Genomic DNA, 22686 nt, shown 5'->3' on the forward strand with positions numbered 1-22686 from the left:
TGAACCCGTCTGGGATGTGGGTGGTTCCCAGAGCCTATTGTTCATTCAGCTTCCTGGGCACAAGATAGGCTATGTTTAGGGATCACTACAGTAAAATTATTTCATAGTTATCTATCAGGGTTAAATGGAAAACTTGGTTGCAGAAAATTTGTGATGCTGGAAACTTACCTTCCCAGACAAATATTTTTGAATATCATTTAACACAGGTCATTCCTGATTAAAAGAATATTAGCTGCCTACCTTTTTTTTTATCCAAGACATCAACCCTTTACCCTTTGAAGTTTTTTCTTAATTAGGATCACATTCAAGTGGGGCCAGGTGGATCCTGTATTCTGGTTATTCTATATATCCTGAAAGCATTTTCACCAGGTTGGAAGTGTGATTCCCATCATCATGCTTTCCAAAAAAGTTGGAAGCAGTAGCACACTTCTTTTTTATGTTTTTGGGGCGGGGAAAAGGTATTTGTCTTGGTATTTGAAGCATCCTTCTCTGATATGAGAAGCTCACTTGCGTTCTTTCAGGAATTGAACTCCAAACGTGGGAACCTTTTGCAGTGAAGAATTTCAGATTGGCCTCCCCAATGCTTTCCTGTTTATCTTTTTAGTTTGATTCCTGGCAGTTTTCCTGTTTGCTTCTTGCGTCTGCTTCCTATGGAGTACGTTCACGCGAATATGCCTGTGATTGTATCTTGGTGGATCCTATAATGAAACAAAAAATAATACAATGGTTGCCTCTAAGGGCTACAAGAATGCACAAAAACAAATATATCACTTTATGGGTCAATTACAATCTTTCAAAAGAGTTATACAAGCATAATCAAAAGGGTCACTTATGGACCTAATACACTCTCACAATGGAGAAACCACACACAAGCACCTTTAGAGAGCAACAATGTAAAAAATATAAAATGGTATTAATCATAAAATGCTTATAAAATCATTACCAAACAATGAGGAAGAACCCCCTTTAAATGGGCAAAAGGAAGCCACAAGGGTTAGTCCAGTTGGACTAGCCCCAATGGCTAGAAATATAGCCGTTGGGGCTAGCCCAACAACTAGTTGGGCTATCCCTAATGGCTCCTAAATACAAAAATTATAAAAATAAAAACCTAAAAAACTAAAAACAAAATTACAATGTATCTTAGTTGTCAAAGGCTAGGCGGAGCCCAGGTGGTGAGCCCCTAAAAAGACTAGGCGGGGGCCTAGGCGGTAGCCCAAAAAAAAATACAAAATATGTAAACAAACTACTAAAATTAATAACAAACATGTATATACATAAAACCAATCAACAATAAGCAATAGACAAATGATAACATGTCGTCGAACACGGTAAAGAAATTATATTACATAACGTGCTCAAACAAATTAAGAATAAATTAACAGTTAAATAAACAAACAATACAACTAACAATGTGAATGAACAATGAACAAAAATAAAATCATGTATACAAAAAAATTAACAACAATAGACATAGTACAAGCAATAGGCACATAAGAAGAAGAAATGGATAATTAAATAAACAAACAAACCATAATGCAACTGATAACCTGCTAAAAAAAACTAAGAATAAATGAGCAATTGAATAACCAAACCATACAACTAATAATGTGAATAATCAATATACAAAAATAAAATCATTGTTCTAAAAAAATGATAAGAATCTAAAAAAAAGAAACATGTAATTATCGCTAAATTAAAAGGAGTAAGCAACAAATAACATAAGCTCATATATTAATATATATCATATATGTGAAAACAAATACATAAACTATACAATATATACATATACATAAATACATACACTTATAATATGTTAATATTATACAAAATCATAAACAGTTAAACCCTAAATAATCAACACAAAATATAACTCAAAAAAACAGTCAAATAGATAACTCATACACTTATAGATTATATATGAATTGCTTACACTGATATGTATATATATAGCTGTGCCCCTGTACCCTCATTTTTTGTAATTGTCGTGCCGTACCCCTCGTACCCGTACCCATGTGACATAGTTTGGGACACTGCATATAGTTTTTCCATGCCCATTTTCTAATTACCTTGGATATGGGAATTGTTTTTCCATGTCCAATTGCTAATGACCTTGGATATGGGAGTTGTTTGGATCAGGCAATAGCCAACCTGTGGACACCTGCAAAAGATCTGATTGCAGATTATTGCTGCTGTTTTTCGCTTGTTAGGGTATTCCTTGAATCTGGCATTTGTGGCTTATGCCCACTGTTTATTGGGCTACTAAATGCACCTTTTGTATCTGTTGACCTCTGTGGGGGTTTCCCTTCATTCTCACTACTATATGGATCATACAATGCGCTTTGATATCTATTAACTTTGTGATATTCTTACTATATGTGTTCTTGTTCACATCCAAACCTTCTAGTACATCATAGTAATCTTCCTATAATTGCTGATCAATTTGTTTCAAGTGATATTTTTTTACCACAGTTATCATCATGGTTGTGTTCATCCCCTCAAGTTGAAATCTTGAAAAATAGAGATTTAAGGCATTGCTTGTACTATGCTGCATGTGACATAATTTCCTTGGTGAATTGTAAGTGGTGAAATATCAGTTGGTTCTGTATTTTCTGCACAATATTGTCATTTTGACAATTGTAGTTTTTATGTGTTTTTTGGCTCTTGGACTTTATCTTGCAATTGTGACCAGGGTTCAAATATTTGAAGTGACTTCCACAAACTTCCCTTTTGAGTGTCCTCTCTGTAAGAAATAATCAGCTTATCCATTTGTAGTTTTGGTTCCTATCTCCCTTGTCTTGATCTATCTCCAGCTCTATCATGTGTTGCTCATCATGGCTCCTTTAGATCATTGTTAATTGGATTTTTTTTCTCCTTTACTTTAGAGTTCTTCCCACCGCCACCCTGTCCGTGTTTGTGAGCCTATGCATCCATCTACAGTTTAGAGTTTACTGGTGACTTTTGTCAGCAGGTTTTGCCCTAAGTCACACGAACTCGGCTAAAAGGTCGACGCACCTGCATCGACACGCCCCGAAACAGGTACGGCTTCGGACATGGGGCAGACACGATCAACTAAGTGTCAGACTCGGTCAACGCATCAGGGCCGAGTCTGTCCACATTTTGGACTCGGTCAACTTTGACCGAGTCTATTTTTTTCCATTTATTAAAATTAATTTGGAGAAGTATATGATAGCAAAGAAGGAAACTAAAAAAGTAGTTCGAAACGCGAGGGATAAGGTATATACGGAGGTTTATGACAAGTTGGATACCAAAGAGGGCGAGAAGAATATTTATAGGCTTGCAAAGATGAGAGATAGGAAATCGAGGGATCTGAGTATGGTTAGATGTATCAAAGATGAAACGCAAAGGGTTTTAGTCAAAGATGAGGAGATTAAGGAGAGATGAAAATATTATTTTGATAAGCTATTTAATGGAAGTCATGCTCAGGTTCTTGGAGACTTCTCCGTTCCTTTTCATGAGATGAATCGTAACTTCATGCGCAAGATTTAAAAAAAAGAAATTGCAGAGGCTTTGAAGAAAATGAAATCAAGAAGGGCAGTTGGCTCAGATGGTATATCTATCGAGGGTTGGAAATGCTTGAGAGAGAAATGTTTAGAATGGTTGACAAATCTTTTTAACAAGATTTGGCGGACAAATAAGATGCCTAATGAGTGAAGGAAGAGTACTTTGGTACCTCTATATAAGAATAAGGGTGATATACAAGATTGCACAAATTATCGTGGTATAAAACTCATGAGTCATACTACGAAACTTTGGGAGAGGGTGATTGAGTCTAGGTTGAGGAAGGTTGTCATGATATCAGAGAATCAATTTGGTTTTATGCCTAGAAGATCAACTATGGAAGCTATACATCTTCTTAGACAACTTATTGAGAGATATAGAGAGAGGAACAAAGATTTGCATATGGTTTTTATTGATTTGGAGAAGGCATACGATAGAGTACCTAGGGACGTTATCTGGTGGACAATGATGACGAAAGGTGTTTCTCTCAAGTACATTAGTATAATTAAAGATATGTATGGAGTAATAACCAATGTCCGCACTTGTGGAGGGGTGACAACCAATTTTCCTATAACGGTTGGGTTACATCAAGGACCTGCTTTAAGCCCTTTCCTATTTGCTATAGTGATGGATGAGTTTACAAGATCAATTCAAAAAAATGTGCCGTGGTGTATGTTGTTTGCTGATGATATTGTTTTGATTGATGAGTCTAGAGCTGGGGTTAATGCTAAGTTAGAATTATGGAGATAGACATTGGAAGCAAGAGGTTTTAAGTTGAGTAAGAGTAAGACAAAATATATGGAATGTCGGTTTAGTAAGCAACGAAGTAGTGATGAAAGTGTAGTGAAGCTTGGTGAACAAGAAATACCGGTGGATGATTGTTTCAAATATTTGGGATCTATCATTCAAAAGCATGGAGAAATTGATGGAGATGTAAATCATAGGATAAAGGTTGGGTGGATGAAATGGAAGAGTGCAACTGGAGTGTTGTGCGATCGTAGAATGCCATTACGGTTGAAGGGAAAGTTTTATAGGACGACTATTAGGCCCGCTTTACTATATGGTACGGAATGTTGGGCTACCAAGAGACATCATATTCAAAAAATGAGTGTAGCTGAGATGCGTATGCTGAGATGGATGTGTGGAAATACAATAAAAGATAAGATTCGAAACTAGGAGATACGTAAGAAGGTAGGCGTTGCACCCATTGAAAATAGGATGAGAGAGAATCGTTTACGGTGGTTTGGACATATTCGGCGAAGGCCTAATGCTGCTTCAGTTAGAAGGATGGAGAAATGGGAAAATATATTAGTTAAAAGAGGTCGGGGTAAGCCTAGGAAGACTTGGATGGAGATGACAGGAAAGGATATGAATGCTTTCAACCTCACCGAGGACATGCCATTGGATAAAAATGATTGGAGGAGAAGGATTCATGTGGAAGACCCAGAATGATTTCCTTTTTTGGTTCATATCGCTGACCCCAATTGTTTTGGGATGAAGGCGTAGTTGTTGTATTAAAATTAATTTGGACTCGGGCCGGGTTCGGATCAGGACCCGACCTGGATCCAATACAGTATCGGGGTCGGGGCCTGACCCTTAAGAGGCTACGCAAGGGGAGGGGCAGACGACAGACCCCTCCCCGCCAATCGCTCTCTCTCCCCCACCCGTCCCTCGCTCCTCGTCCCCTTCAGGCTCGTCGGCGACCCAGACCTCAGCGATCGTAGCCGCCGACGACGCCAACCATCGGCGACCCCAACCACCGGTCCTCTCAGGTATATCCCTCCTCCCTCTTCCGTTCTTCTTCCTCTTCCTTTGGCAGGGGGCGGAGCCCCCTATGCCTCCGATTGGTTTTTCGACAGGGGGCGAACATTTCGGTTTTTCGACAGGGGGCAGAGCCCCCTATCTCAGTCGTAGTTTTTTGGCAAGGGGCGGAGCCCACTGCCTTTGTTATTTTCTGTCAGGCACATAGTGAGAGGGGCAGAGCTCCTGTTACTATTTTTTGAAGTGTTTATTAACTTTATTTACATATTTTGGTGGGTACTGCATACAATTTTGTGTTCAGTTTTCAGTTTCACTTTTCTTTTCAGTTTTAAGATATAATGGCGAGTTCTAGTGGTAGTGTCAATAAAGTTGGTTCAAGTTCTAACTCTGAATTAGAAGTTTCTCAACCACTTTGGATGCTTGTCACAAAAGGGATAAAAGCTAGTGGTGGTGGTGGAAATGTGCAATTTGTTTATAATCTATGTAAGACTGCTTTCATGGATTCTTATACGCATGTGAAAGCACATCTTTTGCATATTCGTGGTCAAGGAGTTAGGCCATGTTCTAAGGTTGACAAAGACTTGTTAAAGCAATTGAAGAAAGAACAAGAGGAGGTTGAAAAGAAGAAAATTGCAGAGATGAGCAGTGATTCGATTAATATGCCTTTTGCTATTGCTATTGCTAGTGATGAACAAGAAGAATTTTTGAATAAAAGAAAGATGAAAAGCAATAAAACAATACAGGGGTCATTCAAAAATATGGCAAGAGCTGAAATTGATAAAAAGATTGGTCGATTCTTTTTCTCAATCTCAATTCCTTTTAACGTAGCTAGAAGTCCATACTGGAAAGATATGATTACATCTTTGGCTAATTGTAATTTGAGTGGTTATGTGCCTCCTAGTTCAGAAAAACTAAAAGCAATCATTCTTGCAGAGGAAAAAAATAGAATTGAAGACTTGTTAGAGACCCAAAAATTTGCATAGAAACGACATGGAGTGTCTATTGTTTCTGATGGATGGACTGATATACAAAGGTGACCAGTGATAAACTTCATTGCTTACTCACTTAATGGGCCAATCTTTTTTAAGACTGTTGATGCATTTGAGAAGTATAAAGATGCTGAATATTTAAAAAGATTATTTGTCGAAGTAATAAAAGAAGTGGGTGAAGAAAGCGTGGTGTAAATCATTACTGTCAACGCTCCAGTTTGCAATCGTGTAGGAATGAATTTGGCAAGTGAAGATACATATTCACATATTTTTTGGACTCTTTCTGTAATACACAGTTTAAATTTGACACTTAAGAGTATATGCAATCCATCAAAAGATGATGCACATGCACGCGAACTGTGTTTATAGATTGAGAAAATAGTGCATGATGTTCGAAATATTAGAAATTTTGTTGTAAACCATAATCATGCCCTTTCTATATTTAATAAGCATTCTGATCTCAAGTTACTAAAAGTTGTTGAAACTCGTTTTGCTTCTTTCATTGTTATGATGAAAAGAATTAAGCAACTCAAGAATGCATTGATGATGATGGTGGCTGATCAAGATTGGGATTTTTATCGTACTGAAGATGATGTTAAGGCTCAAGCTATCAAAAAAATGCATGTGATGATTTTTTGTGGAATAAAATTACATATTTTGTTGAATTTACAGAGTCTATTTGGGAAATGTTGAGAGAAGTTGACAGCGATGTACCCATGCTTCATAGAATTTATGAAATGTGGGACAATATGATTGAAAAAGTTCAAAGTATCATTTTCAAACATGAGAAGGAAGATGTTGCACTTGATGATTCCGAATTTTACAATCATGTACATTCAGTTTTAGTGAGAAGATGAGATAAAAACAACACAACTTTGCATTGCATGGCACACTCTCTCAATCCAAAATATTATGCAAAAAAATGGTTGATAGAAAGTCTTGGTCGTGTTTCTCCAAGTGAAGATCTTGAGATATCAAGGAATAAAATGATATGTTTGGCAAGACTTTTTAATGATCCTCACATGTTTAATGTTGTAAATAGTGAGTTTGGAAAGTTCTCTACTGGGAGATTTGATTCTTTAACAGTACTTATGGTAAGGGACGAGAAAGATTCCCTTAATTGGTGCGCAACATATGGATCAGAGATACCAAATCTACAACATCTTGCAATGAAGTTGTTATCCCAACCTGCTACATCATCATGTTGTGAAAGAAATTGGGGTACATATGCTCAAATTCACAACTTTAAAAGAAACAAACTCAGTAGTAAAAGAGCAGAGGATTTGGTTTATGTTCACTCTAATCTACGATTATTTTTTCGTTGCACCAAAGATGAGTATAGGTACTTTTTTTTTTGTATTTAAAGTTCATATTTAAATATTTGTATTCAAAGTTTGAAGTTAGATACTAAGTTAATCATATTTTGATGCAGTTGTGGACCATCCAAGTATTGGGATGTAAATCCAAAAGATTTTGACTTAGAGGGAGAATATGATTTGCATACTCTGAACATGGACTACCTCGATCCTGATTTTTCCTCTAATTCAAATGATGAGGCAGATTTATGATAAATTTTGTTGTTATCACACTCACAAGCTTCTTTATTTGTTATATTTTGGCAAGTTTGTGTTACTTCAATAAAATTACTTTTTTATTTTTGCTTTAAAATTTATAATCTTATTTATATATATATATATATATATATATATATATATATAGCCGTGTCCCTGTGTTCAAATTTTTTAATATTGCTCATCACCTGTACCCGCACCCATGTTACATAGGTTTTGCCCCATAGAAAGTAGGATTTTGGGGATATGATCCTTTTAGGTTCATATTCTTCTGCAGGGATGACATGTCAAATAAGGTAGCATTTTAATCATGCAACTTTCTTTTTGATATTCTTTTGACCTTGAGTATATCCTATGTCACATGAGTGCGGGTACCGAAGCAATTTTAAAAATTTTGGACACTGGGACACGACTATATATATATATATTTAATATATATATATATATATATATTACAATAATAAGATTGTAAATTTTAAAGCAAAAATAAAACAATAATTCTATTAAAGTAACAATACAAACTTGCCAAAAAAAACATATAAAGAAGCTTGTGAGTGTGATAACAACAAAACTTATCATAAACCTGCCTCATCGTCTGAATTAGAGGGAAGAACAAGATCAAGGTAGTCCATGTTGAGAGTATGCAAATCATGTTTTTCCTCCATGTCAAAATCTTTTGGATTTACATCCCAATACTTGGATGGTCCACAACTGCATCAAAATATGACTAGCTTAGTATCTAATTTCAAACTTTGAATATAAATATTTAAATACGAACTTTGAATAGAAAATAAAAAAACACTTATTCTCATCTTTGGTGTGACGAGAAATTAATCGTAGATTAGAGTGAACATAAACCAAGTCTTCTGCTCTTTTACTAGTGAGTTTGCTTCTTTTAATGTTGTGAATTTGAGCATATGTACTCCAATTTTTTTCACAGCACGATGATATCGTAGGTTGGGATAACAAATTCATTGCAAGATGTTGCAGATTTGGTGTCTCTAATCCATATGTTGCACACCAATTAAGGGGATCTTTCTCGTCCCTTGTCATAAGTTCTGCAAAAGAATCAAATCTCCTACTAGAGAACTTTCCAAACTCACTATTTACAACCTTAAACATGTGAGGATCATTAAAAAGTCTTCCCAAACATATCATTCTATTCCTTGATATCTCAGGATCTTCATTTGGAGAAACACGACCAAGACCTTCTATCAACCATTTTTTTGCATAATATTTTGGATTGAGAGAGTGTGCCATGCAATGCAAAGGTGTGCTGCTTTTATCCCATCTTCTCACTAAAACTGAATGTACATGATTGTAAAATTCCGAATCATCAAGTGCAATATCTTTTTTCTCATGTTTGAAAATGATACTTTGAACTTTTTTAATCATATTGTCCCACATTTCATAAATTTTATGAAACATGAGTACATCTCTGTCAACTTCTCTCAACATTTCTCAAATAGGCTATGTAAATTCAACAAAATATGTAATTTTATTCTACTAAAAATCATCACATGCATTTTTTGATAGCTTGAGCATTAACATCATCTTCAGTACGATAAAAATATCAATCTCGATCAGCCACCATCATCATCAATGCATTCTTGAGTTGCTTAATTCTTTTCATCATAACAATGAGAGAAGCAAAACGAGTTTCAACAACTTTCAATGACTTGAGATCAAAATGCCTATTAAATATAGAAAGGGCGTGATGATGGTTTACAAAAAAATTTCTAATATTTCGAACATCATGCTCTATTTCTTCAATCCATAAACACATTTCAGGTGCATGTGCATCATCTTTTGATAGATTGCATATACTCTTAAGTGCTAAATTGAAACTGTGTGCTGCAGAAGGAGTTCAAAAAATATGTGAATACGTATATTCACTTGCCAAATTCATTCATGCATGACTGCAAATTGGAGTGTTGTCAGTAATGATTTGTACCACATTTTCTTCACCCACTTCTTTTATTACTTCGACAAATAATCTCTTTAAATATTCAACATCTTTATACTCCCCAGATGCATCAACAATCTTAAAAAGGATTGACCCACTAAGTTAGTAAGCAATGAAGTTTATCAGTGGTCACCTTTGTATATCAGTCCACCTATCAGAAGAATACTGTTCTTTGTTTTTCTGAACTAGGAGACACATAACCACTCAAATTACAATTAGCCAAAGATGTAATCATATCTTTTCAGTATGGACTTCTAGCTACATTAAAAAGAATTGAGCTTGAGTAAAATAATCGACCAATCTTTTTATCAATTTTTGCTCTTGCCATGTTTTTGAATTACCCTTGTATTGTTTTATTGCCTATCATCTTTCTTTTCTTCAAAAGCTCTTCTTGTTCATCACTAGCAATAGCTAAAGACAGATTAATCAAATCGCTTCTCATCTCTGCAATTTTCTTCTTTTCAGCTTTTTCTTGTTCTTTCTTTAATTGTTTTAACAAGTCTTTGTCAACCCTAGAACATGGCCTAATTCCTTGACCACAAATATGCAAAAGATATGCTTTCACACGCGTATAAGAACCCGTGAAAGCAGTCTTACATAGATTACAAAGAAACTGCACATTCCCACCACCACTGGCTTTTATCTCTTTTGTCACAAGCCTCCAAAGTGGTTGAGAAACTTCTAATTCAGAGATAGAACTTGAACCAACTGTATTGACACTACCACTAGAACTCACCATTATATCTGAAAACTGAGAAAAAAAGTGAAACTGAAAATTGAACACAAAATCGTATGCAGTACTTACCAAAATATGTAAATAAAGTAAATAAACACTTCAAAAAAATAGTAACAGGAGCTCCACCCCTCTCAATGTGTGCCTTACAGAAAATAACCAAATTGAGGCAAGGGGGAGCCCCCTACTGAAAAACAGATCCGAGGCAGGGGCAGAGCCCCCTGCCGGAAAAGAAACTGAGGCAGCGGCCTCCGCCCACTGCCGAAAAACACGAATGACTGCCCCCTGCCGGAGGAAGTGGAAGAAGAACGGAAGAGGGAGGAGGGATATACCTTAGAGGACCGGTGGTTGGGGTCGCCGGCGGCTACGATCGTTGGGGTCTGGGTCATCGGCGAGCCTGAAGGGGACGAGGAGCGAGGGACTGGTGGGGGAGAGGGAGCGATCGGCAGGGAGGGGTCTGCCGTCTGCCCCTCCCTCCCCTTGCGTAGTCTCTTAAGGCTCGGGCTCCGACCTCGATACCGTCTTGGGTCCGGATTCGTACCCGACCTGAGTCCAAATTAATTTTAATAAATGAACAAAAATAGACTCGGTCAAAGTTGACCGAGTCCAAAATGTGGACGGGCTCGGCCCCGGTGCGTTGATCGAGTCTGACACTTAGTTGACCGTGTCGAGGCGTGTCCTTTTAGCCGAGTCCGTGTGACTTAGAGTATATCAATGGCCAAAGCAGCTATGGTACTGCTGTTCCATTTCAGTTAAATGTTTGTTCAATCTTTGTGTACGTGGAGTAAGAGGTTGACGCTGTCATGCCTTCCCTAATGTTATGATTTTCTGCAAATGTGTTTTTAATAGAAGCAAATCTGGTCTTTTTAATAGAATTTTGCTCTCAAAGTAGGGGAAGGTTCATTCGGTTCCTCTGACCTTTCATTTGTTTCCATCACGTTTGGTAGCATATGTTTGTTGATTTGGCAGGGCACAATCACCAGGAATACTACCTCCGACAATTTCATTTTTTCAGGATATCCATCCTTGTATTGCATTTGAATTTATAAAATGCCATGTATAATTGGTCCATAATTCCAAGTTACAAACTTATGCATCTAATTACATGGGACACACACATCAAGGTGCTTGCTTACTGGGTTTCTTTTTGCAAGTGTCTTTGTCATGTTTTCTTTATAATATGCTATGTCTGACACTTCTGTTAATTGCTGGCAGGTTTGCAAGCTGATCACACTGTTCATCTGGTTCGTGGCTTTGCAACACCTTCATCAGATATCACCAATACTTCCAATAATAGTGTTTCAAATAATGGCACTCAGGGTATAACAAGGGAGATTGGTTCTGTTGATAGTGGAGGTCTTGGTGGGATGGGTCTTGGGGGTTTTCTGTTCCCAGGAGTTGGAGCCAATGGGCTTGGTGGAAATGGAGCATCTGGTTTGTTTGGAACTGGATTTCCAGAGTTTGAACATGTGCAGCAACAACTTACTCAGAACCCTAACATGATGAGGGAAATAATGAATATGCCTGTCATACAGAATCTTATGAACAACCCTGATTTAATGCGTAACTTAATCATGAGCAACCCCCAAATGCGTGAAATAATAGACAGGAATCCGGACCTTGCTCATATACTCAATGATCCTAGTACTCTTCGACAAACATTGGAAGCTGCACGGAATCCTGAACTGATGCGTGAGATGATGCGGAATACTGACAGGGCTATGAGCAATATTGAATCTTCTCCTGAAGGATTCAACATGCTGAGGCGCATGTATGAAACTGTTCAAGAGCCATTTTTAAATGCAACTATATCTGGAGATGGTGGAAACAATCTTGGGTCAAACCCTTTTGCTGCTCTGCTGGGGAACCAAGGAGCAAACCAGGCAAGTGATCGATCTCTGAATGCTTCAACCACTGGGTCAGAAGCTACAACTGGGTCTCCTTCACCAAACAGCAACCCACTTCCTAATCCTTGGAGTAATGCTTATAAGCTTTATCCCTTCCGTGCAACTCTTTCTTTCTTTTCTTTTTGTGCGTGTGTATGCATATGTCCGCGTCTTTTGGTTCCGAACATGGATCTTCAGCTTTTAGAACATTTTATTTATTTATTTTTATTATCCTCTTTAAGCAAATACAGCAGCTGGAGGTGCCCAGACCAACAATGCAGCTGCAAGGACTGGCTCTGTATTGGATGCCAGGACACCTGGGGCAGGTGGGCTTGGTTTGCCGGAACTTGATCGGATGCTTGGTGGCTTTCCTGATTCCTCAATTTTGAATCAAGTGCCTCAAAATCCTGCTGTTTCACAGATAATGCAAAGCCTTCTTTCTAACCCTCAGTATATGAACCAGGTGAAACACCAGTTGTTTTTTATTGAGTTAATTGAAGTCCTCAGAATGAAAACATTTTTTAGTTGAGTGTTCTACTGCTGTGTTTCTAGATTCTTGGTTTTAATCCCCGTCTCCGCAATTTTTTGAACTCCAATACCCAGTTTAGAGAGATGATGCAAAACCCAGAGTTCCTTCGTCAACTTACATCTCCTGAGACCATGCAGGTAATTTCATGTGATTCATGCTTTTAGCTTGTTTGGGGATCCTGATATTCATGGAATATCTGCATTTTGTGCAGCAATTTATGTCATTTCAGCAAGCACTTTTGTCCCAGCTCGGTCGCCAACAGACAAACCAGTAAGCTATTGAGATGTTCTCCATTTTTTTATTATAGTCAAAATTTGCTGTAGTAAAAATGTGATTGTCACTAAGATCTATATTGAGCTATTGAGATGTTCAGCAAGCACTTTTGTCCCAGCTCGGTCGCCAACAGACAAACCAGTAAGCTATTGAGATGTTCTCCATCTCCATACCAACTGTCATTAACTAAGATTTATCTCTTATTTGGAATTCTCCAGTAAATTTCTAGTTTATCTAGAGAGAATGTTTTCTGTCCCGTCTCAGAAAAAATAGAGAATCTATGCTACCTTAAGCGTCACATTTCCCCATTCCTTTTGCCTACTCTCCCCACTCTTTTGTCTGTGTTTTTTATCCAGGATTGATAGGATTTGGTTCTATGTGCAGTTTTCTTGTTAGTCATTCACAGAAAAGAGGATTTTTATTGGCTACTAAATTGGAATTTCTCATTGGAAAAAGAACCAGGATTAGTTCTGTTACGTTGGTTGTTGGCTTGTAAAAAGACTATCCTATGGATATGAAATTATGAATACAATAGTCTGTGTTTTTCCTGCCTCCTGCTGGTAGAATTTGCTAGGTTTTTTGAATCAGACATGCCAAGTGGCCTTAATGTTGCTGATTGCGTTGAGCTGTATGCTGCCTACTTTCAGGGAACAAGGAACTGGTAGTGGTGCTGGTACTTCCAACAATCTGAATCTGGATTTGTTGATGAGCATGTTTGGAGGACTTGGGGGTGGTGGCCTGAACGTTCCCAACACATCTGATGGTTCGATCTCTCTCTCTCTCTGTCTCTCTCTCTCTCTCTTTTCTTCCACTGAAAGGTTCTTGTTTCTTTATTACAGTGCCTCCGGAGCAACTTTATGCAACTCAGCTATCTCAGCTTCAAGAGATGGGCTTTTTTGACACCCAGGCTAACATTCGAGCACTCACTGTGACGCGGGGGAACATTAGTGCAGCTGTTGAGCGCCTCCTGGGGAATCTCGGTTAGTGGGTTTATCGCGAAGTAATGGCATTTTAAATAATTAGTCTGCTTCTCTGTTGCCTGTGACATTTACTCAGTTCCTCATCGACCCATCTATCTATACCTGGTTAGGAAATACACCTTGAAGGCGGCAAAACTTGCACACATCTTGATTTCTTTTTTGCGCATGAAAATAAGTATTATCACTATATAGCTGTGAACAATATGATGTAGCTGTGATTCGTTAACCGACCCTTTCTCTCTGCGGGCATCTGAAGATCACCTATGCTGTACATACAAAGACTTTGGGTGGCCCTTGGGTCGGTTGATGGAATTATTGGTATAGATAAAATTGTAACCGCACATGTTTTGTGGTGAATATTAATTTGTCATGGAGACTAAAATTATTCTGAACTGTTTGTGATCATGTTTTGCTCCTCCATCTCAGCTTTCTTTTCATTTTTTTATTTGGCTGGGAGTTGAGTTACACGGTTTTGTTGGCAACCTGAGCTGCTGAGAGAGTTTTTCGGGGTTTGTTTACCTTTATATTCCGGTCTGTGTGATGTAACATGAACCAAATGAACTGTTTGATTTACATGGATTACTCCAAATGTGCCAGTGTGGTTGTCCTGGTTCTGCTTTCACAGCTAAAATCATGATAATTGTGATATTCTCAAGACATTACTCACTATGTCACAAATATTTTGTTGCGATAATATCACAATATTAAAACATTCTTTTAGAATTTCAATTTCTTAACTTTATGTTTTTATATGTTTATTTCAATTGTTAGGAATTGGTGTTGGATTAAGATTTTGAAAATCTTATTCCAATATTTCCCCAAAACAATTCGTTTGTCTGGATGGGCATTTATTGAATTTTGAAAGTATTGTATGTGCTAATATTTCCCCTAAAAAAGTTTCTAAATTTGTCATGAGATTTCCCCTTGCCGTGAAAGCTTGGTACTGAGATTTGTGAATTGTGACATTGATTAGTGGTTTTTGGACATTATGCAGGGCATTGAATTCCTCAACCTTGTTTTCTAGTGTTTGGCTTGCCTTGTTTATTTCATTTCCATCTGGTAGGTGTCTTTGTACTTCCATTTTTTAATTATCTAGTGTAGGGACGCAAGTGGGATTTATTTATTTATTTTTTGATTGGCAAACTGGGGTTAGGCAGATACCTATCAGTTATACAACTATACCATTGGATTTTGAACCTGCAACGTCTCAACACAAGGTGACGTGCACTAGGTGATCCTACCAGACAAGCGGAGCCCCCCCACCCCTCTGGGCGTTGGTGGTTGCCTTCAAGCCTTGGTGCAAAGCTATGTATTTCTGCCTCGGATTCAAATTCTTTGGCTGACATTCTGCGGCCGAGATGAGCAAAAACTATCATGTGACCAACCAGGTTTATGTGTTTTAAGCTCTGTTTGGTGAGCCGGTATTCGGCAATGAAATGCCAAATCCTAGATATGCGAAATGGATGATTCGTTTAACTTGTAACAGTTTTAACATCTTGGGAAACACCTAAGGACAAGCATTTTTATCAGATAATGGCCACTTAAATGGCGTCTCCCATCTTAGGCTATTTGGATGAATGATGTGGTGGTGGATTAGGCCTTCTTGCCTGAGCCGTCGTGTAACATTGTAGTGGTCCGGTTCCCCTTCCATCTCTAACAACAAAACCGATCTGCTACCAATGGGAAGGCTCTGCTTGTCTGGCATCATCAGTTAGTGCACGTCACCTTGTGTTGGGACGTTGCAAGTTCGAATCCCAGTGGTATGGTTGTATAATTTGTAGGGGTCTGCCTAACCCCAACTTTCTCTGTCAAAAGTTAAAAAAACAAAACCAATCTGCTCTATAAAAAATGGATGTCTTAAGATCGATTAACCTAAACCAAAAATCAATTCCACACCGATTTAAAACTGTCAAAAAAATCTGCATCCCGGGTGGACCGAGGTTGCAAACCAAATTAAAAACCTGCCAAGACGCCCCAGATGAACCGATCAATCTGATAACAAATTCAGAACATGAAAAAAAGCCCCCCAGGACTGATCAAACAATCAAAAAACTCAATTTATGAACCTAAGAGAGGAGGTGTGGGTGCTGGAGAGGGTGAGCCGTGTCGGTGTTGGGATTTTGTCAAAAGCCACCTCTTAAGGTGGTGGTGGGAACACGAAAACAGGAGGGCTCAGGTGAGGTCCTTGGGGGTTTCCAGAAATCCCTCTTGGGAGCCTATGATGGAAGTTGTTACTGAAAAGCTTTGGACTAGGGGTTGAAGGTAGGGCTGTCGATGGGACCCAACCTGGACTAAAATTTCTGGGCATGGGCATAAAAAAGTGCTGACCTGAATAATATTCAGATCGACTCTAACCCAAACCGAGTATTATGTGGGAGGGGTTTGGGTTATGATTTTTGTTGGGTACTCTATTTGAATAGTGTTTTATATGTATTTTTAGTAAAAGTAAACTTAAGTTGTGACCGAGCCCAGCCTGTTGCCCATTCCCATGTACTGCAACTCTGGAGCGGATCCTGTACAATCTCACCCAGCATTTTACAGGATCTGCTTTCCCACAACTCAAGTTGTCAAGCTTTTGGCGAATTTGGCTATATGTGGAAAGCTTATCAAAGTTGGCTGTTCGGAGAGGTGGGGAACATGATTTTTGGACATTTTATGGAGATTTAAAATATGTTTAGGTTATTTTGAGAACTTGAAAATTTTTCAAGGCTATCACGAAAAAATAAGACTAATCCAAAAAATTTGCATATTTTGAGAGTATACCACATATTTTGGGGCTTATTCATATATTCTCATATTTTGAGAGAAAAATTGCAATTGTGTGGGAGAAAATTTACATATATTTTTATGGTTCACTTTAACTTCACATATATTTGTTGATATGTATGTATTAAGTAGGATATTTACGAAGTTATAAGGTTCAGTTTAACAGGAGGTTCACACATTTTTTATGTGAATTTTATATTATATATGCGAATTTAATAAGGTATTTAAAAAGTTTTTGATGTTTGGGTTTAACAGGATGTTCACAAATATGATTATGCGAACTTCATGATGTTCACAAAAAAATTTGTGTGGACCTCCTTTTAAGAGTTTGTAATATCCAATGAGCGGAGTGATATATCGTGCAAACTTCATGAGTTTCGCATATGCAAAGAGTAAAAAGGTCCTAAAAATTCATGTCAACTCAGCCTTCCCATGAGAATAATTTCAAGGGAGGGATTTTTATAAAGATTCACACATGAAAAGTGGTAGGTTTTGAGAAAAACCAAAGCTGTGCCAGCTTGACATTTTCTCACCATAATGATTTGACGTTTGTTTCATTCACGGTGAGAAAGTAAGCTCAACATTTTTCCAGGAAGCATGAAACAAATCATGCAAACAGTTTGTTTCATTACAAGGGACAAAAATGACATGTTTTGTTAAAGTTGGTAACCCAGTGAGACGGGTAACTTGATAAGCTGCTATCCAAGAAAGTTGCAAAAGGTTTTTTCAAGCTTATCCAATTAAACCAATATTCGTTATTCCTTCCTTTTGTGGGGTCAAGATTATCCTTATCGTCATTTGGCCAGGTGGCCTCCCTCATCTTGCTCTTACATTTGTATGCATTTATTAGGCTTACTAAAAACACTATAGGACTTGGGGAAGCACGCTTTCTCAAAATACGTTTTGAAAGTGTTAAACTCATCGTTTTTGAAATGTGTGGGAAAGGGATCTTATTAAATGGGAAAGGAAATGCACTTTCCATTATTGGGAAGCTCGCTTCTTATTTGGCTTGCTTCTCAATATTAGGAAGTGAGTTTTCTTTTTTTGAGGGCCTTGCCTTTAACAAAAATTTTTGCCCAATATTAGGAAAACTCAATTCCTATTTGCTTCTCACTTAATCCTAGGTTGCTTTCCTCTTTATTTTAGGTTTGCTTCCTAGGTCGCTTTCGGTTCACTTCATTCTTTTCTCACTTTCAAGATGATTCTCGGTTCTTAGAATTTTAGAAGTGCCTTGCTTCTTGCTTTCGCTTCTCACCGATGCATTTTTTTGTTCTTTTCAGATTTTTTCCATTGGTTATAATATATATAAAGAGTCGATCCTCATTAAATCAATAATATACGAAAGAAACTTTTCATTTAACTTCATATGGTATTAGAGCAGTACCATTGAGGTTGCTTATGCGTTCTATCATTCTTTCTTGTCCTTATTTTTGCTCAATCTTTGATCACGGTAGAGAAGGCGACAACTCATAATGTGCCTAAGCTAAGTAATAAATCTATCGATCTATTCTTTCTTCATCACTCTGAGGAGTTGTCTTAGTATCTCATGTTCTGAATGGTGACAATTATGTCACCTGGAGTCACTCCGTGGTTGTGTGAAGAACAAGCTTGACTTCATTGATGGGTCAGTTGACAAGTCTGAATTGAGTTCTCTTGAATTTGCCGTGTGAACTCATTGTAACCACATGGTGTTTTCATGGCTTCTAATCTCCATTTCTAAGGAGCTCGCCAATACGTTATATACGCAGGTATAACACAAGAAGTCTGGGTCAATTTGAGAGATCAATTTTCTCATAGTCTTGCACTGTAAATATATCAAATCCTGAGTTCGATCACCCAACTGCAACAAGACTCAATGTCGCTTGCAGCTTATTATACCATGCTGAAAGGATACTGGGATGAGTTGGGTTCCCTCTCATCCCTTCCCACTTGCTCATGTAGAGCGATGAAGGTTCTAGTGGAACAACAACAATACGAGAGAGTCATTCAGTTTTTGATGGGTTTGAACGACTCATATAATTCGATGAGGACAGATCTTGCTTATACATGATCTTCCATCACCTACAAAAATCTATTTCCTTATCATTCATTAGGAGAATCTGCGTGAATCACGTCCTCAACTCGTCTGATCAGACCGTTCAGCCATGATGGTCAATAGTTATAGTAGAGGATCAATGACGCTTGATGTGAGGACTGCTAAGAACAAGGGAGGAGGAAAACGTCATATTTGTTGGAACTGCAACAAAAAGGAGAAGTGTTACCTATTGCATAGATTCTCATTTGGGCACATACATCATATTCCCAAACAAAATTCAGCATCAGCCAACACAGTCATACCAATTCAAAATGTCAACACTGTGCCTGCTGAAAGTGTGACCACCGAATCAGATTCTGTTGCTGCACCAACCCTCACAGTGAGAGAATACAGTCAGCTCATGTCCTTCATCAAAGATACAGATGTGTCTTCCACCTCTCTTGCTGCAATGATAGGTAGGTCCCTCTCAAACTCTACTACTAGTTATCCTTTCTCAAAATGTTGGGTTATTGATACAAGGTATAGTAGTCACATTACATCTAGTGTTTATGCTAACCCATGTATCACCGAATTCATGTGTGTTGTTACCTAATGACAGCTCTGTGTCAGTATCCCATGTTGGTTCAATTGATGTCACTCCTAAATTCTGTCTTAAAAATGTTTTGTGTGCACCCTCATTCAGATTTAATCTTTTATCAGTAAGTCAAATAACCAAAGACCTAAATTGTGTCATTCAGGACCATATTTCGAGGATGACAATTGAAGCGGGTAAGGAGCATGATGAATTATATTATCTTCAACTAGCTGATTCCAAACTTCGTTACCCATAAACTGATTTCAATATGTGGCATTGGCTGTTGAGACATCCATCATCTTCTCGCATGAAACTTTTCAATAATTATAATTATAATGTTTCTCTGTCCAGTAATTGTGAATGTGACGTGTGTCTTAGGGATAAGCATGTGTATCTTGTTTTTAGCTCAAATGATATTTGGGCTACTAGACCATTTGATATTATTCATTATGATATTTGGGGTCCTTATTCACAATCTTCTTTGACCTGTACACATTATTTTTTAAGTGTCGGTGACTTTACTCAATGCACCTAGATTTATCTCATGCGTCATAAGCATGAAACTAAGTTTATATTGAAATCATATTTCCGTATGGTTCAAACTCAATACCAAGTTCAAATCAAAAGGCATATGTTCGATAATGGTGCCAGTTTTTTTTTTTCTTATAAGATGCAGTATGTTTTATCGAGTCAGGGAGTGAACATCAGCACAATTGTATGCATACACCTCAGCAGAATGGAGTCATTGAGCGAAAGCACAAGCATATTTAAAATTTGAGGAGAATGTGTGCTCATTGTTGTCTATCTAATTAATAGAATTCCCACTCCTTGTCCGAATGGGCAATCATGTACTTAATTAGTCATATTAGAATGTTTGGTTAGCTATGTTATGCCACCAATCTTTACACTTAAAAGTCCAAATTTGACTCTAGAGCCAAGAGGAGGGTTTGTTGAGGGTATCTATTTGGTTAAAAAGTTTACAAGGTTTATGATCTTGAGACACACACCTTGTTCACAAGCCGTGATGTGGTCTTTTAATAAACCGGTTTTCCTTATTATCCTATGAAGAGGAGGGATCATCAACTTTCTTGCCAATACCTTTTCACGTGGAACCTGGTGAACCAGACTTGAACCAAAATATGACTCAACTTGAGTCTTTGAATCCTGAACCTACTTCCAATGAAGAGGTCATTGAACCTCAAACTGAAAGTAGTTGAATCTCAAACTGCTGATCCTCAATCTAAGGCCTAAAAATGATCCTCAAGTATTAGGAAACCATCGATTTTGTTGAAAGATTTTTATTGCTCTATCATTTACAACTCGGATAGCTCCAAGTTATTTTAAAAAAAAAAAGTTCATCCAAAGGTACCTGTTTTTGTTTAGCAAATTTTATATCATTTGATAGATTCTCACCTTCTCATCGTGTCTTTCTAGTTGATATTTCCTCCCACTCAGAACTTATGTTGTTTAGTGAAGCTATGAAAGAGGCTTGTTGGTGCGAGGCCATAGCTGCAAAGATTTGATCATTGAAAGAAAACAACATTTGGATTGTTACCACATTGTCATATGTGGGTGAAAATGGATTTTCAAAATAAAATACAATGCAGACACAGCGATTGAAGTCATGACAACTACTCATAATTGGTTCCTACATTAGACATGTTCATCACACTACTTCATGGAGATCTTGGCGAAGAAACATATATGTCTATTCGGGATTTGACAGTAAGGGGGAGAAATTAGTATGTAAGCTAAACAAGTCACTGTATATACTTAAGCAATCCCTAAGGAATTGATTTGCTAAATTATTGTTTGCCCTAATAAGTTATGGTTTACCCCAGTCAAGCAGATTATTCCATATTCACTCTCTCACAGGGTTCATCATCTGTGGAGATTCTATGTTGATGACTTCATAATTACAGGAGAAATGAAGGAGCAATTTTCTAGCTCAAAAACTATTTGAATCATCAGTTTCACGTGAAGGATCATGGGGTGCTAAAACATTTCTTTGCCATACAAGTGGCCCTATCCAAGTCAGGAATATGCTTGTCTCAGAGAAAGTACACATTGAAAATTTTAAAGGAGACATGTATCTTGGAAGCTCGGCCTTTGGATATTCGTATGAAACAAAAGGCATAATCTGCATGGATCAGATGGTGATATTATGGAGGATCCTACTATGTATCATCGTCTCATAGGTCATTTGATTTATTTGACCTGACATTGTATTTGTTGTTCATGTGCTCATTTGCTACATCCATTCTCCCTACAAACGTGACTTAGATGTTGCTCTCCGTGGGGTCAAATATCTCAAGAAAATCCCTGGTCAGGGAATATTGTTATCCTCAAATTCCACACTTCAATTAAAAATATTCTATGATTCTTACTGGGCCGGGTGTCCAGGATTCTCAGCATTTTATTAGATGATGATGTGTCTTCCTTGATGACAGTTCTATCTTCTAGCAATCTAAAGAACATAACACTGTTTCTCAATCGTCAACAGAAGCCGAATATCGTGCTATGCCAATGCAACTTGTGGCAACCAAGCTGCGCTTCACATTTCAGCAAACCCAATTTATCACGAAAGAACAAAGCACAATTGCCACCTAGTCAAAGAAAAAATCACTTCTATAGCAATATCCCAATTTATCTATTTACTCTCCAGTTTGAGAGGGAGTGTTAAAGTTGGTAACCAAATAAGACCAGGTAATTTGGCAGGCTGCTATCCAAGTAAGTGGCAGAAAGTTATTTCAAGCATATCCAATGAAACCGATATTCGCCCCTCCTCCTTTTTGTAGACTCAAGATTATCTTTATTGTCATTTTTATCTTTATTGCTCCTACATTTGTGTGCATTTAATGTTGTACAATTGTGATGTGTTTTTTTTTTGTTCTTTTCATATTTTTTCATTGGTCAACGGATAGGGTTTACCTGGACCCGGCCCAGACCAAACCCTATGGGGTCTGGGTATGGGGACAAATAAGAAGACCCGATTAAGACCCGAAGGTCCAATTAATACATAGACCCGGGTATAGTTTGTGAAATTTTGTACCATACGCAGGTCTGACCCAAGTTCCGATTATGACATGCAATTTTTCAATGTA

The 22686-nt window shown here is 37.7% G+C and overlaps 1 protein-coding gene across 13 annotated transcripts in view; it reads left to right on the forward strand.

The window, feature by feature from the left end:
- LOC149832981 (ubiquitin domain-containing protein DSK2b-like) overlaps positions 1 to 22686 on the forward strand; it is a 37313-nt gene that overhangs the window by 3362 nt on the left and 11265 nt on the right. Inside the window, exons 2-9 of one of the 13 annotated variants that reach the window (XR_016433384.1) lie at positions 11755 to 12516; positions 12668 to 12888; positions 13029 to 13091; positions 13166 to 13224; positions 13875 to 13990; positions 14067 to 14207; positions 15202 to 15266; positions 15365 to 15736. Coding sequence is in view for 6 of the 13 variants with exons in the window: in XM_090014818.1 (XP_089870944.1) it covers positions 11755 to 12516; positions 12668 to 12888; positions 12978 to 13091; positions 13166 to 13224; positions 13875 to 13990; positions 14067 to 14207; positions 14318 to 14331 (1427 nt within the window). In the remaining 7 variants the exon portion in view is untranslated. Of the gene's footprint in view, positions 1 to 11754; positions 12517 to 12667; positions 12889 to 12977; positions 13092 to 13165; positions 13225 to 13874; positions 13991 to 14066; positions 14610 to 15201; positions 15267 to 15360; positions 15737 to 22686 lie in introns of those variants that run through there. The other 12 variants (XR_016433380.1, XR_016433379.1, XR_016433383.1 and 9 more) reach the window with 12 other exon arrangements.

The sequence above is a fragment of the Nuphar pumila genome, chromosome 7 (assembly GCF_984573655.1).
Source record: "Nuphar pumila chromosome 7, dmNupPumi1.hap1.1, whole genome shotgun sequence".
Classification (NCBI taxonomy): Eukaryota; Viridiplantae; Streptophyta; class Magnoliopsida; order Nymphaeales; family Nymphaeaceae; genus Nuphar; species Nuphar pumila.